The following is a 21,035-nucleotide window of genomic DNA, read 5'->3' as shown; positions in this document are numbered from 1 at the left end:
TAGAGAGCTTTTTTTTTTTACTTTTTCTCGTGATTTCTGGGACCAAATCTTTGTCCAGCTTGACAGGAAATGTCTTCCCACAAACACATCGTGTTATACTTTGCCTTACACTTCCTACGTGTCAAACGTCGACCTTTTCGCCGGAGTCATCGTAAAAATATGTGAAAAATCCCGACAGCGTTTTGTTGTTGATGCTGTGGCTGCGGCACACAGACACACCATCGTTACAGGGCTGTGTCTGCGTCGACAAATCAGAGATGAGAATGGGTGTGGCTTGAAGAATGGGCGTGGTTTGTTGGGTGGGCGTGGCTCCACCATGGGGCGGCTGACCTCTTTGCTTGAGCCAATCGCGCACGACAACAAACGCCATACGCAGGGTATCCATCCGCACGCAGACAGGCAGGGCGAGCAGAAAGGAGGCGCACTAGTTCAGTCAGCTCAAACTGCTGCTGTTGCTGGTTTTCAGTATCTGTTCTTTCCTCCCCGCTACTCACCGTCAGCCGTTACACAGGCATCTCAAGTCGAGTCCCAGCGTCCTATGAAACTGGTTTCTAGTCCTCACTAGGCAAACATGAAGACTAAATTCATCAATGGGGTCTCCTCATCCCCCTCAATGTCGCTGGGTTTACTGGTGACAGAAAACGCGCTCCAAGTACAGCCGGACACGGAGCCCGAGTGCGAAGACATTCGCCCGGACGAGCCCGACCAGCAGACGAAGCACAAGGCGTATCTGTGGTGCAGAGAGTTTCTGCACGGAGCCTGGAAGACCGTTGAAGAAGATGATTTTCAGATCACTATCATCAGGTAGGCTGCTGTTTGCAGGCGTGTTCACTGTCCGCAAGTCTGCTCTGCGCGCTATTCTGACTAAGAGGCTCCGATTAAATCATTAGGGGTTCATTCCTGGGTCAGCATCCATGACGAGCTCTTAACTCCATTTTGTAGGGCACTGTATGTGCTGCTGTAGGTGCTGTGCTAGTTTCTTAAACTTAACTGAAAAGAAGCACAGCTGCTGGTGGGAGAATGTCGTACACACAGCACTGTGAACAATGTAGGCTAGTGGGCTCGTACATGAGCGCTGTATGCATAAAATATGAATTTAATGGTTGATTTGTGCCTTTTTTTTCTTTCCCCACACTTTTGAACCGCAGGGGGGGTCTCAGTAACAAGCTGTTTCTCTGCGCTCTCCCGGAGGAGCAGCAGAGTGTCGGGGACGAGCCGAGGAACGTGCTGCTGCGCCTGTACGGAGCCATTCTGCAGGTGGGCTTCGCCATCCACACCAGTCTACCATGAGCATTGCCATCTGCTTTGAGTTTCACTGTAGCTGCTGTAGCTGTGCGGTGAGGTAATGGTGGGCCATGCCTTAGACTGCCTCAACACGTGTCGACACGACCCAGGTCTCTCCCCCCTCCCTTAGCTTAAAACAAATGGAAATGCTCGAAACGCCCACTTGCCCTACTTGCCTGTGGCCACGGTCCATCGATAAAGTGGCTGAGGACACACAGGTCAATGTATCAGTAATGTGGATGGAGGATAAGGGCAGATTAACCCCTTTGATAGCTGTTGGACCACACTCACCCTGCTCTCTTCTCACTCCATTCACAGTCCTACTTTCAAGTCAGTTAATCATTAATGGGTAAGCTGATAGAAGTCTGTGGGCAGAGTATATCCCATGGGTGAATTTGGGCCAAATGTTCAAAACATGGCAGTAACTTATATTCTATGATTAACTGAAAATGCTTTGTCATTTATTAGGGCACTGTGGCATTTCCACATGTTATAGATGTCACTCTCCAAATGTCCAATTGTCTGCAACTGTAGGCCATGAATGTTACTTGTCATTAAGGTCCACCTCCAAGAATCTATGGCTGAAAGTTGATGCCACAGGACTTTTTTGTATTTCTCAATGAAAAAGGGGAGCGGGTCTGTGTGTGTGTGTTATGTGTACGTGTAAGAGTGAGAGCATGTGTGACGTCTGTTCGTCTGCATGCTGGTGTCTGAATGAGGACTGCCGTATTTGTTGGGTGATGTACCTCCATGGCTGTACATGCGTGTCTTCTTTGCCGTAGGCTTGCCAAAGGAGCGTGCCTTGAGCACTCTTGTTTCCAGGTGATCCCACCATACCAGTCACGGTACAGTATTAGATCCCCTGAAGCCACAGCATTGTCTTCAACCAAGTTCTCGCACATCATGTCAAAAGCTTAAACCTTATGACATTGACCCTTATTGTGCGCATTGCTCTCTGTCTGAAACATCCTCTGCCTCTGTCTGCTTTCTCTACACACGTTCTCTAAACAGTTTAGATGAGCTTAAATTCGGTTTAAATATAGAATCAGTGCAGTTTAGTGTGCAGTCAGCTTTCCCTTTTCTTTGAGACTTATCAATGATCTTAAGACAGATACTAGGTACTATAAAAAGAAACGACTGTTGTAAAACTCATAGTGCGCAATATCCTCTCTGATATCTTCTCTGATAAGGTGGTACTCGTTCCACATTCTAGTCCTCTGAGGTCACTGGTTAAATCGTTTGTGTAAAAAAATCAAGCTTAAAATTGAGTGTATCTGAGAGTTTACCTGAAGATATATCTCCACAAATTCAAAGCGGCCCACAGTGACCTGTAGTACAATAGGCTTTTTATTGATGTGTCAGTAATTGCTTTTGCATTGAAAGAGTTAGTGTTCTGCACTGTGGTTACCAAACCACTTAGACTGATAAATTCATTCCTACTAAAATGGTAGCTAATGGATTCTTGTTCTGAACGGTATTTGAGAACAGTCTAGGATTCAGTCAGCCGGAATGTGGTTTTGATAATTGCAGTTATAAACCTGCTTAATAAATGCTCAACTCTCAGAGATCTATCTTAGCCTTAAGATAAGGGAAAAAAAACAAACAAACAAAAAGACTGGGAGACCCATGCATCTCGAACAGCCAGCCATAAATTCCTAGCTACTGAGTCTGTCCTGAGCTTCTATATTCTCTACTTTTGCTTGATTATAAAGTTAAAGCATTGTGGGTTTTGTTGAAAGTTATACTCCACTATCCTTCCAACACGGTACTAATAGAATGTACTGAGTTATAACTGTTTTTTTTCTTTAAATGGAGGGGACTTTTTCGTCGTCTGTTGCTGCTTCCTTGTGAAGATCAAATGGCTCTTAAAAAAGGGGAAAAAAGAAAACAAACACTTTGTGCTCATGGTTAGTTTTTTGCTTTTTCTCTCATTGCTAGATGTCCTGTAATAAAGGGGAATCCAGACAGTCAAACAAAGAAAATCACTTTCAAGTAAGTAACAAATGGAAAAGGTTTTTTGTTTTTTCTTTTTTGGGAACTTTGGGATTTGTATGACATTTGCGTGTATATTGAGAGTTACCCTTGACCTCTAAGCATCTTTTAGGAACACATTATTCTGTTAATCATCCCTCCTCATGAGACACGTGGTTACTGAGTAATGAATAGGAAAATTAAACACATATGAGTCACTTTCATGCCTCACTGCTTAGCCTTTCTATTACTTCATAGCTGATTTATTCGTTTTCTTCTGTACCGCATTTACCTGTACCATTCAGAGCCAAACATCAACCACAATGCATGACCATGTTATGATTATAGTGCTGCACTTGCAATGTTAAGCAATCAGACAGTCCCTTTGCTGTTTTGGTGCTCTGTTTATATTTCCAGCACATGGCCGGTAGATGAAGATCATTTGGGTCGTCTGATGTTTTGTGTTTTGAATTGCCCTCACTGTGATTTCTTAAACCTTAAAGGTCATGTTCTTCCATAAACATGTTCTGGACTGCCATTTTAGCTCGTTGCCACTGCAGAGAGGAGCTCTAAATCAACTGAATCAAAAGCTTCATTGAGAAAAGCAGAAATACTTCAAATAATACTTGTGATACTTTAATAATTTTAATTTATTGGGATGAATCCATATGGGAATTGTGGGCTGATGCTGATATCCAGTGTTATTTATATACAGTTGTATGCGGAAGTTTGGGCGCCCGATCAAGTGACATGTTTTGTAGATTTTTTTGAAGTGAAAATACATCAATATGTCTCTACAGAGAACAAACTTAACATTTTTGTGCACAATTACTGTTTATACTGTTAATATTAACATAGGTAGGAAAAAAAATCAATGAAAATAGTATATCTGAAATTGTTTGTAAAAATCATATTTATAAGCGTGGTGTTGGTTGATGCTCTGTATTTGAATTAAAGGGGTCACTAATATGTAAATAAAGCTAAATTTGGCTTTTAATGTAAAAGGTTGTATAAAAAAAACAAAACAAAACAAAAAAATTGATAATCCAAAAAAGAGTGGGATAATATATGGTTTTTTCATTGGAGGGGCCCAAATATGGCCTGTGAAAAAGTCATGGCACATTTTATAGTTTATGTATTAATTGTATTCCAATATGTTAAACTCAGTAAATAAATAGAAGTTGCATGCCAAAATCCAGAAAAGTGTGTTTCCTGTAGAGGATGTGTCGACTTACTTTCACTTAGAAAAGTAGCAAAAGATATAATTTGACTGCTGGTGTTCAGACTTTTGTATATGGTGTTAAACTTCTGTACATATCTGCCAATGCAAATACAGATGCTGAGCATTTATAGAATGGAGAAATTGGACGAGATCTGCCTGGATTAGGAGTACAGAGAAATGCAGCATTTATTTTTAAGGTTACAAATACAGAAAAATGAATAAAATGCAGATAATTTGGCATAGCTGCTCAGTGTCACCTAAATGTTCGGCTCTTTTGGGGTACAGTAAATACATCAAATCATTAAATCTATCTGATCATACCTGTATTGTTCCCATATCAATATCACCCCTAATACATTACTTTATTCAGTCTAGACTTATAGGAACAAGGGACGATAAGAAACATTTCTGTAAATGTTTGGCTAATTTTCAGCTGCTTTCCCTGGGCAGGTACAGAAAAATAAAAGCACTGCCCAAGGCTTATGAAAGTACATAAAACATGATTTCCCACTAGTAGCAGTATATCAACATTTCCTTTAATGCCTCACAGTAATGTGTCCTTTCTTTGAGGAGTGATGACCTGGAATTAGTGACCTAAACACCTAAAAGCTCTTCTCCTCCCCTGATGCAGCTGAATCGCATTACTAGCATCAAATGCACATAGTGAAGGATCCTATTAGAAGCTTAACCCCGCTGTCTGCCGCCGGACGTCAGACAGCTCGCCTGTCTGCCCTCCTTGGACATCAGCTGCCTACTTTGCATGTGTTCTAGTCTGCATGTGTTTAACAAGGGCTACTTTTCTGTCATGTACTACTCACACTGCATGAGCTCCACGCGTAATTACACAGTCGCTACAACGCGGTAGATCTTTGCCCTACACAGGGTCTTGCTGTCTACATGCTGCTGATTGAGTGGGCTGATCTGCTTGGGGCACGAAGCAGTGGAAAAACCCCACAGCTGCCGCCCTGCCCTGAAGTCACATGACCATTGCTTAGTCAGAGAGCGAGAGACAGAGAGCGGGAGATAGAGAGAGATTGATTAAGCCAGCGACTGAGGCAGCAGGTGTTGCCCAGGGAACCAAACCTCATAGCCAGTGATCCATGGCAATGAAATATGGATGTTTTACAACATGTTATGTCACTCGTCCTGTTCTGCCATTTCTGTGTCAGGGTGTGCACCTTGCCTCGTGACAGCAAAATTATTGGCACTGCACTTTCACATCATGTTTTCTAATTGGTGCTGCGCTTTCTGTGCTTTCATGTTTGCGGAATATTTTGTATTTTAAGGCAAATATATATTGTCGCTCTCATGTCAAAACCATGTAACTGCTTTTTGTAAGCACCATTTGAATATGGCTGCTGCTCTTTATATTGTGCGAATATAAACAAATGGGCCAACGTAAGTAGTTTAAAATTACTTTGAATGAAATATTGTCACATTGTCTTACATTAGAAGTTAACTTTTCTCCCCTTCTGAACATTTAAAAATTTGGAGACTGGATTTGTTACAACAACTGCAATATTTCAATATTATTCATTTCTTCTAATATTAAATCCAACTGCTTGCAAGTTATTTTTTACATTTTAAGGCAAAACCTTGTAACTTCATTTTTAACACCATTTGAAAATGCCAGCTGCTTTTTATGTTATGTGAATATTGACAAATGGGCCAACAGATATAGTTACATAGAATGAAATATTGTCACATTAATTTACATTGAAAGTTAAGATTTTTTTGTCCCTCTTGGAAAGTGACCACTTAGGAGATTTGATTTGTTATGATGATGATATTTCAGTATTTTTAACTTCTAATATTTAATCCAACTATGTACAAGTTAAGAAACTATGATGGGGGGAAAACTGGATTAGCAGAACCAGTAACATAAGGTTAGCTGTGAACAATTTAATCTCTAACTCCCTGATAAAAGGTAGTGTTACCCAAATTACAATCTCACACATTACAATTCATTGTCCTTACTAAATAATACATTTTCGTATTAATAACTGAAAGGTAAGCTTGCAGTTTAAGGAGTTTGAAGAGATACTTCTACCAGAAGCAGATAGTTAAAGTAGTGAGTATTAATGTTATTACAGTGACTGGCCCCTACTAGCTTTTATTTATTAATAGCAATATTAGTTTTTTTTATTACTGCCATGTTCCTGACCTTATGGAATTATCTCTCTTGGTATGAGTCATGACGGTGAGTCACGCCATGGATAGGGCCATGCTTTCATCAGAAGCTGGCCACTCCGGATTAGTGCTGGTACAGTCATTGTCACTTTACGAGGTGTTTGTGACGTTTTGTACCATTTCTCTGTGCTAGTGTGGGGATAGGACAATTGATAAACAGCTATTGCAAAGTGGTGGGCATTACACTTCTTTTAAAAGGTTACATTTTTTGGTTTGTTAACAAATTTGTTTTGTAGTGCTATGAACCTCATTGTTTTTTTGTTTTTTTTGAAATGATAAATCATTGTGTGGGCAGAAAAATGTAACATTTCCTGCCTGGCTCTTCCAGCATGTTTATGTCAAGGTGGGCGAACAATGTTTAAACTATTCATACTTTTCTTTTGACCTGTAGAGTGAGTTGGCAGAATGCCTATCGTATGCTTTAGTCAGCCAACCAATGAGAGCGCACAGGAAGCTGGGGTTTTTTGTTCTCCTGAAGATAAGAACTCATATCAAGATAATAATAACCTCACTTGATTCTGTAATGCAATAGAAATTTTTGGTAAGTCATCAATTTAAAATGCTTAATTAAATATACTTGACTGGGAAATATTTTTTACCTGTAGTATAAAGTGAGTTTATAGACTCACATTATAGATTTACATTTATACATTTAACAATGAAATCAAAGACAATAATGAAACTCACACTTATTGCATTAAATCAGTAGATTGTGCACATCAGTATCTGAACTCTGTCCTTGTAACTTTCACATACTTCAACAGATGTAGACCATGTGCTTCGTCTACATAATTAGAAACACAGACCTTCTACTGTTGGTGCAGTTGACATCTCATGTGTTTCTACAGTGAGACAGTTCTGTAAAATGTGCATTCTGTGAGCATTCCACAACGTAATGCCTTCGAGAATGGGCTCTGTTTCTTTGCCTAATACAGCAGTTAGGATCGAGTGACTTTTTACCAACTTGGGAAATGGCCAGGCTAGAACACATTCAGAGGCTAGGCTATAAAAACATTTCAAATTGTGACAGCACCTCAGCAGTCAAACATGTCATGCATTTCAGGTTATCAGAACAGCGTAAGAAATGGGTCTTGGGCCAAGTAATTTCAGAGGATAAAGAGACTAATAAACAAAAAGCATTGGGCCCTGTCCTAGCATTTGAAATAAACTAGTGGCTTTAGAATATATAAATGAAACGTGTACGTGTTGTGTACTTCTGATGTAGACTTTGCCAAAGGGCTGGATGTCTCCGCCCATAAAAAGGCCAATAAAATTATGGATGCCAAATTATTCCAGCTTGAACAAAAACAATTTAAAAAACATTTGAAGGACAGTGTGAACTTTATCCCTTAAACCCTAAGGGTTCACACGTGACTTCCTTTCATAATTCTCTTATTAGTTTCATAGTACTTAGCAAACAATTCATAATAGTTAACTGAACAATAAGCTTAGACACCACACTTTTTAAAGGGCTTTTTAGTAAAGGCAATGGTTCTCTTTCGAACCATGAGTTCTATATAGAACCATTTCATGCTTAAATGGCATGGTGAAATTGTTCTTCAGATTGATGGAGAATATATTACTTATGGCTCTATATAGCACCAAAAAGGGTTTTTCTATTATTACAAGCTTGACATCGTAACAAAAGATGAACGCTTTGTGGTGCTAAAGTGAACCATCGCCTTTACTAAAGAACCCTTGAAGAACCATCCTTTTTTGATTGTATAAGGTTCCCCCAGTTCCTCTTAAAGTTAGTAGAATTGCCTCTGCCATTGAAGTTGTAATTGTTATAATTGTTGAATATTCCAGAGCTTATAGAAAGGATTATCTCTCATGACTACGTGCAGCTATGACCATGTGCTTGGACAGGCTATGCTTTGATCAGAGATCAGGTTTATAATATTATATAATAACGACTGTATGGGTCGTGTATTATTCCCAGAAAATACCGGATCATGCTAAGTCATCTATAACAATGTATATACCATTGCAGACTGAGATACCAGGTGAGATTTCGGGATTAAAGGACTAAGCTCTATTAAACTTAGTTCTGTTTGAAAAAATGTGCAAGATGTATGTGAGTCATAATAGTAGAATGCATGAGCCAAGTTAGTTTATTTGGACTTTTGCAGTTTTCATAGTCCAACTGTTTAAAAGCACAGGCAGAATTTATTAAAAGTAATTACACTGTCATTACACCAGAAGAGGCAGGCCAAGGTTATAAATACATAGAAATTTGAAAAACAAGTAACTAATAAGTAAAGGAACGAGGAACTAAATGACTAAAATGAGTAAAAAGTAGATTATTTTGCTTACAACTCTACTTGTTTAGAAATAAAAAGTACAAATCCATCTGAATGTTCCTTAAGTACAAGTAGTGACTTCCCACATGTGAACACTTGGATAAACTAGCAAGTCTTCACAAAATACGGAGGGAAACTGGAGTATTTATGAATGTGTTAATGAGGCCTTGAATAGAGAACAGGTGCAGGTGCTAATGAACAGGAGGTGCCAGGACGGAGTTGGAGCAGGTGAGGAGCGGTCAGGAGTTGGAGCAGGTGAGAACCGGTCAGGAGCAGATGCAGGTGTGGAATCTCTTAAGCTGGGTACTCAGTGATTTGCCTTTTCTTAAGCATGTGTGTTCAAAAATATGATCAGAAAACCTTTAAAATTTGCCCTTCACCTTCACTTCAGAAGTCTATTCAGTTACAGAAGCATGTGTTCCTTAGTTAACACAAGGAATGCAGCCTGTGTACAGTCAACATCTAGATAAGACGGCACACCTACACAAAGTCTGGCAAACTAGAATGTTTAGAATATTTTCATGCATAACTGCCCTGCAATTCAGACTGTTTTTGTGCATATTAGACTGTATAGACATTTAAAAGATGTTTAATTATGCATTAAGGAGATCTTAGCTCCATATCTTTCAGGAGTTATTCTCAAAGCCCTTTTGTTATTAATCTGAAAACATACAATAATTACTATGAAACTAGTAATTTATATAGTGACAGCTGCATGCAAAAAATTGAACACTCCCATTAAAATAACATTTTGTTGATTTTCTAATTGAAAATAAATTGACGTTCTTTACTGAGAACACGCCAAATATGGCATTTTTTCTGCCAGTTTTAGTGCACAGTTTTAGTAGAGGATGTGTTAACTTACTTTCACTTACAACATCAACGAAATGTGTAATTTGACCAGGCGTGCCCAAACTTTCTCATACAAGAGTGAGGAAAAGAAGTTTGCATTTGCAAGGAGTTAAACAACATAAGTACATGTAACACCTTAAACTGCAGGCTTATTATTTAGTTATTAATCTTAAGATGTATTTTTCAGTAACAACTGTAACCAGTTATGAGAATGAGGAAGTGACGTTTATACTGGCCCTTAAACTAAGGTGAGGTGAGCAGTATTCCAGATTTCCTGAAAAAAATCATCAGAGATCTTGTGGTGAGAGATCTTCCTCTCTCTTCTGAGGCATGTATTCACCTCCCAAAGTCCTCAGCAGGACGTGTTCCCTGAGTGGAGTGTTGAATGGCAGACAGTAGAGGAAGCAGACATGCTGCTGACTGAGACTGCACAGTTTATCATTAATGTTGGCCCACGGATTTTGAATCTTGACACTTCCAAATTGTTTTCCGCAATTCGTTACTCCTCATATTTCAAAATGAAAGGTTGTTTCCAAAGTGGCCCTTTGTTTAGAGGAAGTGCCGCTTCCTTCCACGCTGGAGCTGCATTCTGCTCCTCATGTTCCTGTTTTGCTTTGCTGGAGAGAACAGGATGTGGTTCCACACATTTGCTGGCCTTCTCTTGTTGACTGTGGGATTGCGCAACTGGGGGCCATGGTGCAAAATATCACATGAATCCAGTCAAACAGGGCAAAAGGAAGTAGGGATTCTTTTATTAGACCCATTAGTTCTACTTTTACGTTACACAGCCTCCGCATAAAACCAGAAAGCGGCCTTTCTGCAGTCACTGTGTATATTTAGAGGGGGGGGGGCAGTATGTTTTTTATTTTTTTAAATGTTAATGCACTCCGGTTTCATATTAGATTCAGTAAGAAAGAAGTTCTTTACTTTTGCTGTGAAAAGTACTTGTCAGCCTTTATTGTACAGTCTAATGCAAAACTTGGAACACCCTCAGTCAAATTATGTTTTTTTGATGTAAGTTAAAAAAGTACAGAGAACACACTTCTGCACATTTAAACGCACAATTAATGTTTATTCACTCAATTTAACATATTTGGGAAGATAAGAAACATTAAATGTGCCCTGTTCAAAAGTTACATGTGTTAACATGTGCAGAAGTGTGTTCTCTGTGACGTGCACTGAAGACGTGTAGTTATTTTCACTTCAAAATCAACCGAATGTAATTTGACCAGGGGTGCCAAAACTTTGGCTGACTTTTTCCGTAGTGCTCTCCTTTCAAAGCCATTGAACTGAGAATTCCTGACACTGTCTCTGCGAGCAACATGCACAAAATGTATGCCAGGATGATTACTATTATTGAGATTAAGAGCTGAGGAGATTTTCATGTGAGAACTCCCACATCAGCACTAATATAATACATTACATAACACAGGCTGTGGCTTCTCACTGCAGTGACGGCAAAACGCGACATCGGTTCAATGCTGTTTTCATTCATCAGACACATGTCACAAGGCCACCATATTGATTATGTCTGTATGTACATACAGTGTCACTGGTGAAGAAAGCTAGCTTTATCATGAGATTGATTTTTTTTTTAACGTTTTTCAAGTTTTTAAAAAAAAAATCCCCCCCAAATTTTTCATTATGCTTACTGGTGATATGTTGCACTTTTGTATTTGTCTATAATATACAATTTATCTAGTTATAGTTACAATCTATGAGGGAATTCAGCATATTTGGCACTCAAATACAACTCCGAGGCCTTTTTGAAAAAGCCTGATGTCATCCTTAGTTAAGCAGGCACAATTAAAGACTGGAGCGGTTTGGCAAGCTCAGCTCCTCTCCTCACAATCGTTCACTTGTTTCTTAGAGCTGTCGTTTTCTCACTGAGCTCGACTTGCTCCAGTGCTGCTGTTGAATTCACATGTGACCATCAGCCCCGGCTGCCATTTCATTAAAATCATTGGAAAATGAATTCATTTCAGAAGGCTGCCCTGGAAGGACCTGTAAGAAAATGGAATATATTAAAATGATGTGGCCAATATATTCTAAATTGGAATAGATTTGAATATAATTTCAGTATATTACATTTTAGACTAAAAAGTTTTAGCAGCTTTTATTCATTCATTTTTTTTTTTATTCTAACCTGTTACATTTGCTACATTGAGTGAACAGTGGATCCATTGAGATGTAACCATAAGCCTGAGCATGTAAACCTTAGCCTGTGTCTCAGAAGGTGGATGAGTTCATCGATCTGTCCTACTAACCCTCCTTCCTAAGGATGACCAGTGTTAATGACCTCAACTAACAAACACCCACTGTCCTATTCATACAGACCTCCAGGAATAGTCCAATGTGAGTCATGTGACTTTCCAATTCACCAATTACTGAAGCCGTTCTTAGTGGTGCGATTTGGAAGGCTGAGTGAGAAGACTGGAGAGCTGCTGTACCTTTTGTTTGATGAGAGATTGAATGTTAAATCATGTGTGTGTGTTTGTGTGTCTGCAGGGAGCTGAAGCTATGATCCTGGAGAGCGTGATGTTTGCCATTCTGGCCGAGAGGCAGCTGGGCCCTAAGCTCTATGGCATCTTCCCCCAGGGGAGACTGGAACAGTTTGTGCCAGTGAGTCTTACAGTATAAAGGCATGATCATTGATCAGCCAGCAGGAATTGCCTGTGTCTGTGTTTATGAGGATGAGTGGGTTTGTATTTAGGCATTGTGAGGACCAAATGTCCTCATTATGATAGGAAAACATGTGAGTGTTCGTGTTTGAAAGCCAGCATGCATGACTGGCTCATGGTGACAGTGTTTCAGTCATATTTGCATGGGAACCAAAGGGTGCAACTGTCACCATTTTATTTTGGTCTGCATGTGCATGCATGTGTGATTGTGCATGCCATCCTATTCATGTGGTGTTTAATTAATTTGAGAAGGAATTTTGAACCAGTAACAGTTCTTTTTTTCAAAGGCTAAGAATAGAGTCTAATTATTAGAGTTATGTAGTTTTATTAGAATTATATAATAAAGTTGTAATTGTTATTCAGTATTTCAGTTTATACTCTTAAGTGCCTGCATTGGTCACTCTGCCTTAGTTGTATGCGAAAGTTTGGGTGACCCTGGTCAAATTGAATATTTGACCAGTATTTGAACACCCTATGTCATATTACAGGTTTTGTTGATTTGTTTGAGTTGAGTGGAAATAAGTTAACACATCCTCTACAGGGAGCAAACTGAAATATCACATTCTTCTGCAAATTTTAGTGCACAATTTATTTGCCGAGTTTAGCATATTAGAAAAAATAAAGCTTTAAATGTGCTATACATTTTGCACAGGCCACATTTTGTGTTTTTTTCATATTATATTTTATATTAAGTTCTTTAAATTAAAAACAGAACATGTAATTTGACAGAGGGTGTTCAAATGACTGTATAGATTATTGACAGATGCTTTAATAGTTAACAAACTATATGGTGAAATGGTGATTATTAGCAACATTACATATAAGGCTAGGTTAAGGATCAGGTTTAGATTTTGGATTGAAGTTAGTTTTGGTTTGTATTTAGGTTTAGATTTCACAGAATCTATAACCTTTGACTTATTGTCCAGTTGCATTTGATAAATATTTGATTGAATGTTATAGACATAGATATAGACCAAGTGAACATCTACAGAGCATGTACTGTAGACTCTCAAAATAAGGTGTCACCCCTGTTATTTCATTATAGTTTTATTCTGAGTCACAGTTGTACACAGTGATTACGCAGTGATTTCTTGTGTTAAGCATGATATTCACAGGTAATGATACTAGGAATCAGCAGAAATTCAGTATAAATAAAGTTAGCTCTACATTGGTGTTTAGATGTCTTGCATGAATTTGCAAAGTTGGGTAGTATTGGATTACACATAGCCAGGATTATGTAATCAGGTCAGTTCAGAAATTTGAAAAAAATGGATAACATAAGCATTAAACCCTCTCTGATGCATATAAAAGCATCTGAAAAAAATAGCTATTATGCTATAGAAATTGGAATCGTTAATGTAAATACACCTAGCCCAAATGTCTGTTCGCAGATGCTAGACACTAATGATATACCATTTGTTAATTCATACACACAACTTCTGGAAAGACAAAAGGAAAGGAAAAGGTATGTCAACAAACAAACGGTTTTAGGTGGTTTCAGCTTGCAAGTGGGTGGCACTAGTGATTATGTAGCGCTAACTACTAGTTTAACTGGATGATTCATCAGATAGTTATCAAACAGTAATTTTAACTCTCTCAACTCTGCTCTTTCTGTGTCCACAGAGCAGAAAGCTTGCCACTGAAGAACTGAGAATACCCAGTATATGTGCTGAGATTGCTGAGAAGATTGCTAAATTCCACAGAATGAGGATGCCTTTTAACAAGGAGCCCAAATGGCTGTTTGGCACCATGGAAAAGTGAGTGACCCTGCAACCCTGGTTTCAATAGTTCAGGCTGTGGTGTTGTACTGGAAAGTCCCGTAACCTACAGCATCTCCTGAGGGAGGCAGCTGTAGGTAAATATTAGCCAGCGTTTGCTCTAGACTCAAGTCGTTTTGTTTTACTTTGTCTGACAGAGAGGTAACATTTTTTTATGTAAGATCTAGAAAGGGAAGAGCCAAAGATTGAAACACTGTTAGTAAAGGTTTTCTACACTATACACTTATTAAATGACTTGGACATTTACTGAGTGTCCACTTACTTGATATGATATGTGGGGTTGGGTTTCATTTCTCATGTCAGAGCTTGCTAATTCAAACTTTGAGGACACCCAGTCAAATCAGTTTTTTTGTTGTATTCCAACTCCTAACCCACCTGTAACAGTTTAGCACAATCCACAGAACCATACACAGAATACCAGGGCCAGATATGTAAAGATCTGAAATGGTGAACAGGGCTGGGAATTTTCACGGTGATGGAAGACTTGAAGTCCTGTTGAATATTTATGGCCCAGTGATCTACTGTATCTCAAGGTCATTCATTGTGCCCCCCTCTTACACAGATACATGCGTCAGGTGCAAAGTCTGACCTTCACCAGAGAGACACACCTGCGTAAGTTCACCCGACTAATGAGCTACAACCTGCCTCAGGAGATGGAGAGCCTCAGGTAAAGCAAACAACAAAAATACACACATTCCACAGTAAAACCTACACATTTCATACAGCCCGTGTCCCAGAGGCGTTCTAACATATAGTCACCTCAGCCACAGTTCCTTCTGTACATTCCTTAAATGCATGTGTCCATTTAAAGAAAACTGCCGTTGGCTGAGATCAAGAAACTTGATAAAAAGTCAAATCTGTCACCATGGTATTGAAAGACAGCAACATGTTAAGCATAAGAAGCTAAATAATTGATTGTGTGTGTAGGTGTCTACTGGAATCCACTCAGTCTCCTGTTGTTTTCTGCCACAATGACTTACAAGAAGGTAGAGCAAAAACATACTCCAGTGTTACTTACCCAGTCTTAAGATTAATATAGTTTTAAAGCAGTGGTTCAGCCAAAAATCAAATGTACACAATCTTTCCCTTAAACCAAAAAGAGTCCTTCAGCCAAGACGTCTTTGGTGCCTGAAGTTTGCTTCTTTGCACTAAGAGGCTAATGTAGCTAACAACAAATGGAAGCTTATACTGACCCATTACCTTATGCAAAAACAGTAGGAGACATCTTAAAGCCTTTATCTGAGCATTTATCCATTTTTATAGATTAACAATGTCATACAGTGTTAGAAACCACATAAGCATTCTAGTCTATTTGAGATAAGTTAACAACTTGATGTGGTCTGAATCAAATGTGCATTGATTTAGACATGCAGTTTGCGCAATGCTAATTGGTGGGTTTGTAAACTTCCTTGCTAGCTACATTAGCCTCGTAGCTTCAGTGCTGAACGAAAAAGGCAAACTTCAGACACTAAACATGTCTTAACTGATTAACTACATTTGGAGAAGGGTACATTTGATTCTTGGCTGAACCAGATCCTGGTTTTATTAATTGTTTTATTTTGTCTGTACACAGGAAACATACTTCTCCTGAGTGGCCGGGAGAACATGGACAAGCAGAAGCTCATGCTGATTGACTTTGAGTACAGCAGCTACAACTACAGGTATGTAAGTCTCATAGTGCTGAATGTACATTTGCTCAGTCTGTCATCAATCTAAGGGGAGAGATAGAGTAACATGGGATAGGGTAACATTCTCTGTAAATCAAAGGCATGTAATTATAGTCACAGATTATTTTCTGAGAACTGAGTCTTGGGGGATGTGATCTTACAACACTGACTATGAAAAAAGGACCCTGGTTTCTCCACATAGTTTCCTGCAGCTTGGCTGTCCTCAGAGACTTGCAAGGACACAGCTGATAGTGTTGGTGGGTTTGTGCCAGGCACTTCAAAAGCAAGTCAAACCACGACCTCAGCACAGTCTGCTTTGTCCTCTTAAGTGCAAAGGCATACTTTTTAAATTCCCCAACTTCATTTGCTTGACTTCGCATGGCCTAGTTTTAGAGACAGCGCATTGGGATAGCGTGCTTCGTTTGAAGTACACAGTGGTGTTTCATCAGCTTTGAGCTTTTGAATCTTGAACACTTGCTTTCGATTCAGAGGTACTGCCTTTCTCTCTTTCCCTCGGTATCATCCCAGAGAAGTGCGTCTGATAAGTTCGGAATGCTTGGGGTGCCCAAATTCTTGGAAGCGACTTCCAGACGTTGAAGCCTCTGGCAACCATCCCATTGGACAGTCAAAACACTTTTGTCAAGGCTCTTAACATTCCCACACGTGTTCCAACACAAGATAGATCGGATTTCACCCACCATCCATGGACACCCAAGCTCAAAAATGTGACGCTCTGTGGCTTGTGAGGGCACCACTAGGGTACTGATTTTGTTCTTTAACCACAGAAAGGGGTCCAGCAAATAGGGACGTTTTGGTCAGAGCCTTAAGAAGGCCAACCATGTGTATGCTTCTTCTTTAATTTTTTCTGTCCAAGCTGTGTGCCTGGTCTGCGAAATTCTGCACGGTAACAGTCAAAGCCTAGTTTCACTGTACCAGTCGACCAGGAGTGAGCAGCTCTTGTGGCCTCAAGATGTGTCTGATGTGTCTTTTGTCTGGTTTCCACAGCAGCTGTGAAACCCGCCTCAAAGACCTTCTGAGCTTAGGGCCTCTACCAGCTGATTAAGCAGTTTGTCAGGCTGTGTCTCTACTTGTCTTTTTTTGAGGCAGCTGGGTTGTTCCATTTGCAACTAAAAAAAAGACACTGGTTGAGGACATTGTGCGAAGAGCACAATATATGCATTTTGCTTACTGTGTCCTTCATAAGCAGAAACCTGTAATAGAAGATAAAATGTGCAGGAGTGTGCACTGGACATTGTGTACTCAATGCCATTTAAAGGAACCTGTCTTTGTCTTGCAGAGGATTTGACATCGGAAACTTCTTCTGTGAATGGATGTACGACTACAACTGCGACACGTCTCCATTTTTCAAAACCAACACAAATAATTACCCTACCAAAGCTCAGCAGGTATGAAATGTTGGAGGGTGGACTTTAGTCGTTGCAAGTATAGACACAGAGTGTGGACTTGGAACTGTGGAATGGTTCCACAGAATGTCATGACACTGACTATACTGGCACTGACTTCTTTGAATTTTATTCCCTTCAGATGCATTTCTTTAAAAGCTACCTGTCAGAATACGACCCGGGACTGGCCAACTTGAGTGAGGAAGACCAGCTGAAACTCAGAGAGGACATGTTGGTGGAAGTTAACAGGTGACGATGCTTTTTTGGTTTATGTTGCCAAGTAGTTTGTTAGACATTATCACTCAGTAAATGTGCACACTTTATTCAGTTTGCCCAAATTTTAAGCCTTCAGTTACTGACATTCTAAACTAACGCTAAGTAGCATGTATCGTTCTTAAGTCATATTACCAGCTCACTGTTGGTCACATGGCACAGGCGCATGGCCTCTTACGACACAGGATGAGGAAGTAACCACCATGTTTGCATATCTCGTAGTCCAAAGACTACTTTCTACACCGTACACTCAACACTTGGTTTTAATATTTCACCACATTTTTATTAAAATTTCCTATTTATTGCTCTTTTAATGAGTTAAGCAGTTCAAAGCAGAAGGTCTAACATGGTCGGCTGAACATTCTCTTTGCTCTTCTGAGCGTATTGACTCTAAACGGAGAGGAGTGGTTAGCTCAGGGCACTATGAATCAGAACAGTAATGAGCTACCCTCTCTGGGCCTCTAGCTCACTGTACAGAGACTGCCGGAGATTGAAAAATAATTTGCTTGGAATATATCCAAGAGTGACGCGCAACTCTTAAAACAGGCATTTGTTTCTCGGAATCCACGTGTCCTCCACAACGTTTAAAATAAACTTCTCTTTTCTCTCAGGTTTGCCCTTGCCTCGCACTTCTTCTGGGGCCTGTGGTCCATGATCCAGGCAAGAATATCCACCATCGAGTTTGGCTACCTGGTGAGCTTCTGCCATATGGTTATGTTTATGTTAAGTATGTCTACATGGGGCTGCCTTTAGACAGTACAGCTAGAGGTTTTTGCGCAGTGCATATGGACTGCATTAGGAAGGGAGCACAGCTTTTATTAATGGTGCAAGACTAAGTGTACACATGGACACTGCACTATTTGTGCTGCCTGACAACTAAAACCAAATATTTGCCAGTTCAGGGTAACATGACAGTAGAATTATGCAGTGTGTGACACTTCCACAAATATTTGCTTGATCAAGGTAACAGTTTTCTTGTTAGCATTGTTTTCTTTTGCTGAATAAAAAATGCAGACATATGAGGTCAGGATAACATGATGGCAGAACTGCAAATCATATCCATGCACTATCCTGATATGTTGACTTTCTGTCTCCACGCCAGGACTACGCCATGGCCAGGTTCGACGCGTACTTTGAGCTCAAGAAGAAGCTGGGCATTTGAATTATTACACTGGGGACAGGGAAAAGAGGGAACAGCTGCTCTTCAGATGAGAGGAGCGAAGTGGAGACCAATGATCTGGCTTCTGTGTTCACTAGAAAGGGGATGCTTTGCTACTGTAATGGTGCTGCATGGACCAAAATGAACGCCACTTACCTTTACTCTGCATCAGGCCTGATGTGTTGAATAGTGCGCCATGCGTTTCTTCACAGTGTTTACGATTTTAAGCTCCAAATGTTCAACACGCCTGCCTGGTCCAGAAAGCTTTTGGGCAAAACAAAAAAATATGTATGTATACTAATGTCAACAAAACAACATAAAACAATAGTGAGCCAGCCTCTTGGATGAGCAGTTAGAAGAATATATCATATGCTGCTGCACTAACATTTAGAAGCTAGGCTCCACCAGATTTGGTGGAAAAGTACTTGACCCTGAAGTGCCATGTCTGGCGCCTTTTATTGTGGTGAGCAATACTCCGTTCTGCTATCTTTACAACTAATGCTAGCAAATGTGAAAGAGTGAGGTTGGACCTCAATCTATAGAGTGGTACAGCAGACCAAACTCTGTTGGCACTGTGGATTTAATGATTTCCAGTGTTGTGGGATATTTTTACACTCATCTAACATTTTATGTGAAGTCTTACGATCTTTTTTGTGGTTGTTTTACCTCTTTTCTTTCGCTGCTAGTTGATTTTTTTTTCTATGGTAGTAGGTCAGTAGAGCAATAGTGTGTAAAACTCATTCTGTGGGACCTGGCTGCCTGTGTACTCCCGAAGAAAAGAGATTGTGTGCGTGATTTGCTATTAAATGAGGAAAATGGAGTCAGAAAAGTTAGTTCTATTAGCTTACTGGCTCTGCTTCAAAGTTGTGAATACAGTGGCCGCTTTCAAATTCAGTGTTGTGTTACTTAATGCCAACCATTCCCTTTTTTAAGAAGATATGCATCTTTTTCATACCAACTAGGACATTCACTTTTTTTTCAGACTGTAAGACTTTTTTTTTTTATATTTCTTTTGTTATAACATGAGACTGGACACTACTTTTTTCTGAATTTAGTTTTTCTTATTCAGCTGGTATGTAAACTAAACTGTGATAAACTTTTCTTTTTTTATTGTTTTACAATCTGGGCTACTATTTTTGAGTATCATGTTTGTAATATTTTGCTGCAAATGTAAATTACTGGGACAGTATATTAATTCTGCTAACATTACTGTGAGTGTCTGGCTCTATACCAGTCCTTTAGAAAAGTACTGGCATTTCTATATGAAACTTTCTCTTTTCCTTGAATGGAAGATGTGTTTTTCTTAATAAGAAAGTCGTGTTCTTTGAAAGGTCTGAAATATTGTTAATTCCATTTTCTTCAGCGTTATCAGTGTAACATTTAAGTGACCTATTCCATTCTGGTTTTACATCCTAAACACACACGTGAAATATCTAAGCAATTAATATATATTTGCCAATTTACTGTCACCCACAAACAGCTGTATTTGAGTGAATGTAATGATGTATAGTGTATAAATCATATCCTACAACATCAGAGATGAATCTGTCCCAATCTCCCAGACCATTTTAGGATATGCTCATGTATGTACAGTACTATGGAATGATTCTAAATCATTCTACAGTTTACTTTGTGTATTGTAATGCAGTTTTGCTATACTTCTTAAAGGAAGAGTCTTTTCCATTCTTTTCAAAGATTACCAATGTTCTGTAATAATGAATGCTTTGCTCATAAACTATGAATAAAGTTACGAAAAACTATTCAAGTAAAACTTTTGAGCTTTGCCTGTCCTCAACACAATGATGAGAAAAATGCTCATTACTAACTTTAGTCAATATTAAGAACTGTGTCTCATGTCATTTTTCAAATAGTGCTAGTGATTCATCTGTGCTATTTAGTGTGCAATTTAGTGTGTTAATGCAGGTGTTAAAGCCTCCTTTTTACAGTGCTGTTAAAGGAGAATTGCACCAATTCAATATTTCTGCATAATTAAATAGTTAAGATGTAAAATCATTCGGAGTGGTTTGACACAAACTGCTGTGTTCTAGAGAAACTAATAAGAGTCAGAATTGTTGAGACAGTGATAGGAACCTCATAGAGAGTCATTATGTCAAATGTTTTTGACCTAAAACTTTTTTTTTTACTTTAACGGAGGAGAAGCACATGCAGGCCGCTGTAAGGCAAAATAGTACCTCATAATTATTACATGAAATGGTTACAAATGCGTTGTCCGGGTTTTGGGCAGAAAGCAA

The 21,035-nt window shown here is 39.3% G+C and overlaps 1 protein-coding gene across 2 annotated transcripts; it reads left to right on the top strand.

The window, feature by feature from the left end:
• Positions 1-354: 354 nt before the first annotated feature.
• On the top strand, positions 355-20,554 carry chka (choline kinase alpha). 2 transcript variants are annotated; one of them, XM_036584745.1, is made up of 12 exons: positions 355-804; positions 1,149-1,257; positions 3,223-3,276; positions 12,331-12,444; positions 14,127-14,260; positions 14,844-14,948; positions 15,209-15,267; positions 15,855-15,942; positions 17,246-17,354; positions 17,494-17,600; positions 18,236-18,317; positions 18,727-20,554. In XM_036584745.1, exons 1-12 carry the CDS (start codon positions 572-574, stop codon positions 18,784-18,786), a joined length of 1,254 nt encoding a protein of 417 aa, XP_036440638.1. In that variant the 5' UTR covers positions 355-571; the 3' UTR covers positions 18,787-20,554. The 2 variants fall into 2 exon arrangements, with proteins under 2 accessions (XP_036440638.1, XP_036440640.1); XM_036584747.1 differs by lacking the exon at positions 3,223-3,276.
• The last annotated feature ends 481 nt before the right edge of the window (positions 20,555-21,035 follow it).

The sequence above is a fragment of the Colossoma macropomum genome, unplaced genomic scaffold (assembly GCF_904425465.1).
Source record: "Colossoma macropomum unplaced genomic scaffold, Colossoma_macropomum, whole genome shotgun sequence".
Classification (NCBI taxonomy): domain Eukaryota; kingdom Metazoa; phylum Chordata; class Actinopteri; order Characiformes; family Serrasalmidae; genus Colossoma; species Colossoma macropomum.
The sequence above is the reverse complement of the archived record's forward strand: the minus strand, read 5'-3'. Positions and strand labels throughout refer to the sequence as shown.

Excerpts from the sequence above, each read along its gene's own strand:
- chka (XM_036584745.1), top strand. The coding sequence starts at position 572 with ATGAAGACTAAATTCATCAATGGGGTCTCCTCATCCCCCTCAATGTCG. Across the intron at positions 15,943-17,245 it reads TACAGCAGCTACAACTACAG|AGGATTTGACATCGGAAACT; the intron begins GTATGTAAGTCT and ends TTTGTCTTGCAG. Across the intron at positions 18,318-18,726 it reads CCATCGAGTTTGGCTACCTG|GACTACGCCATGGCCAGGTT; the intron begins GTGAGCTTCTGC and ends TCTCCACGCCAG.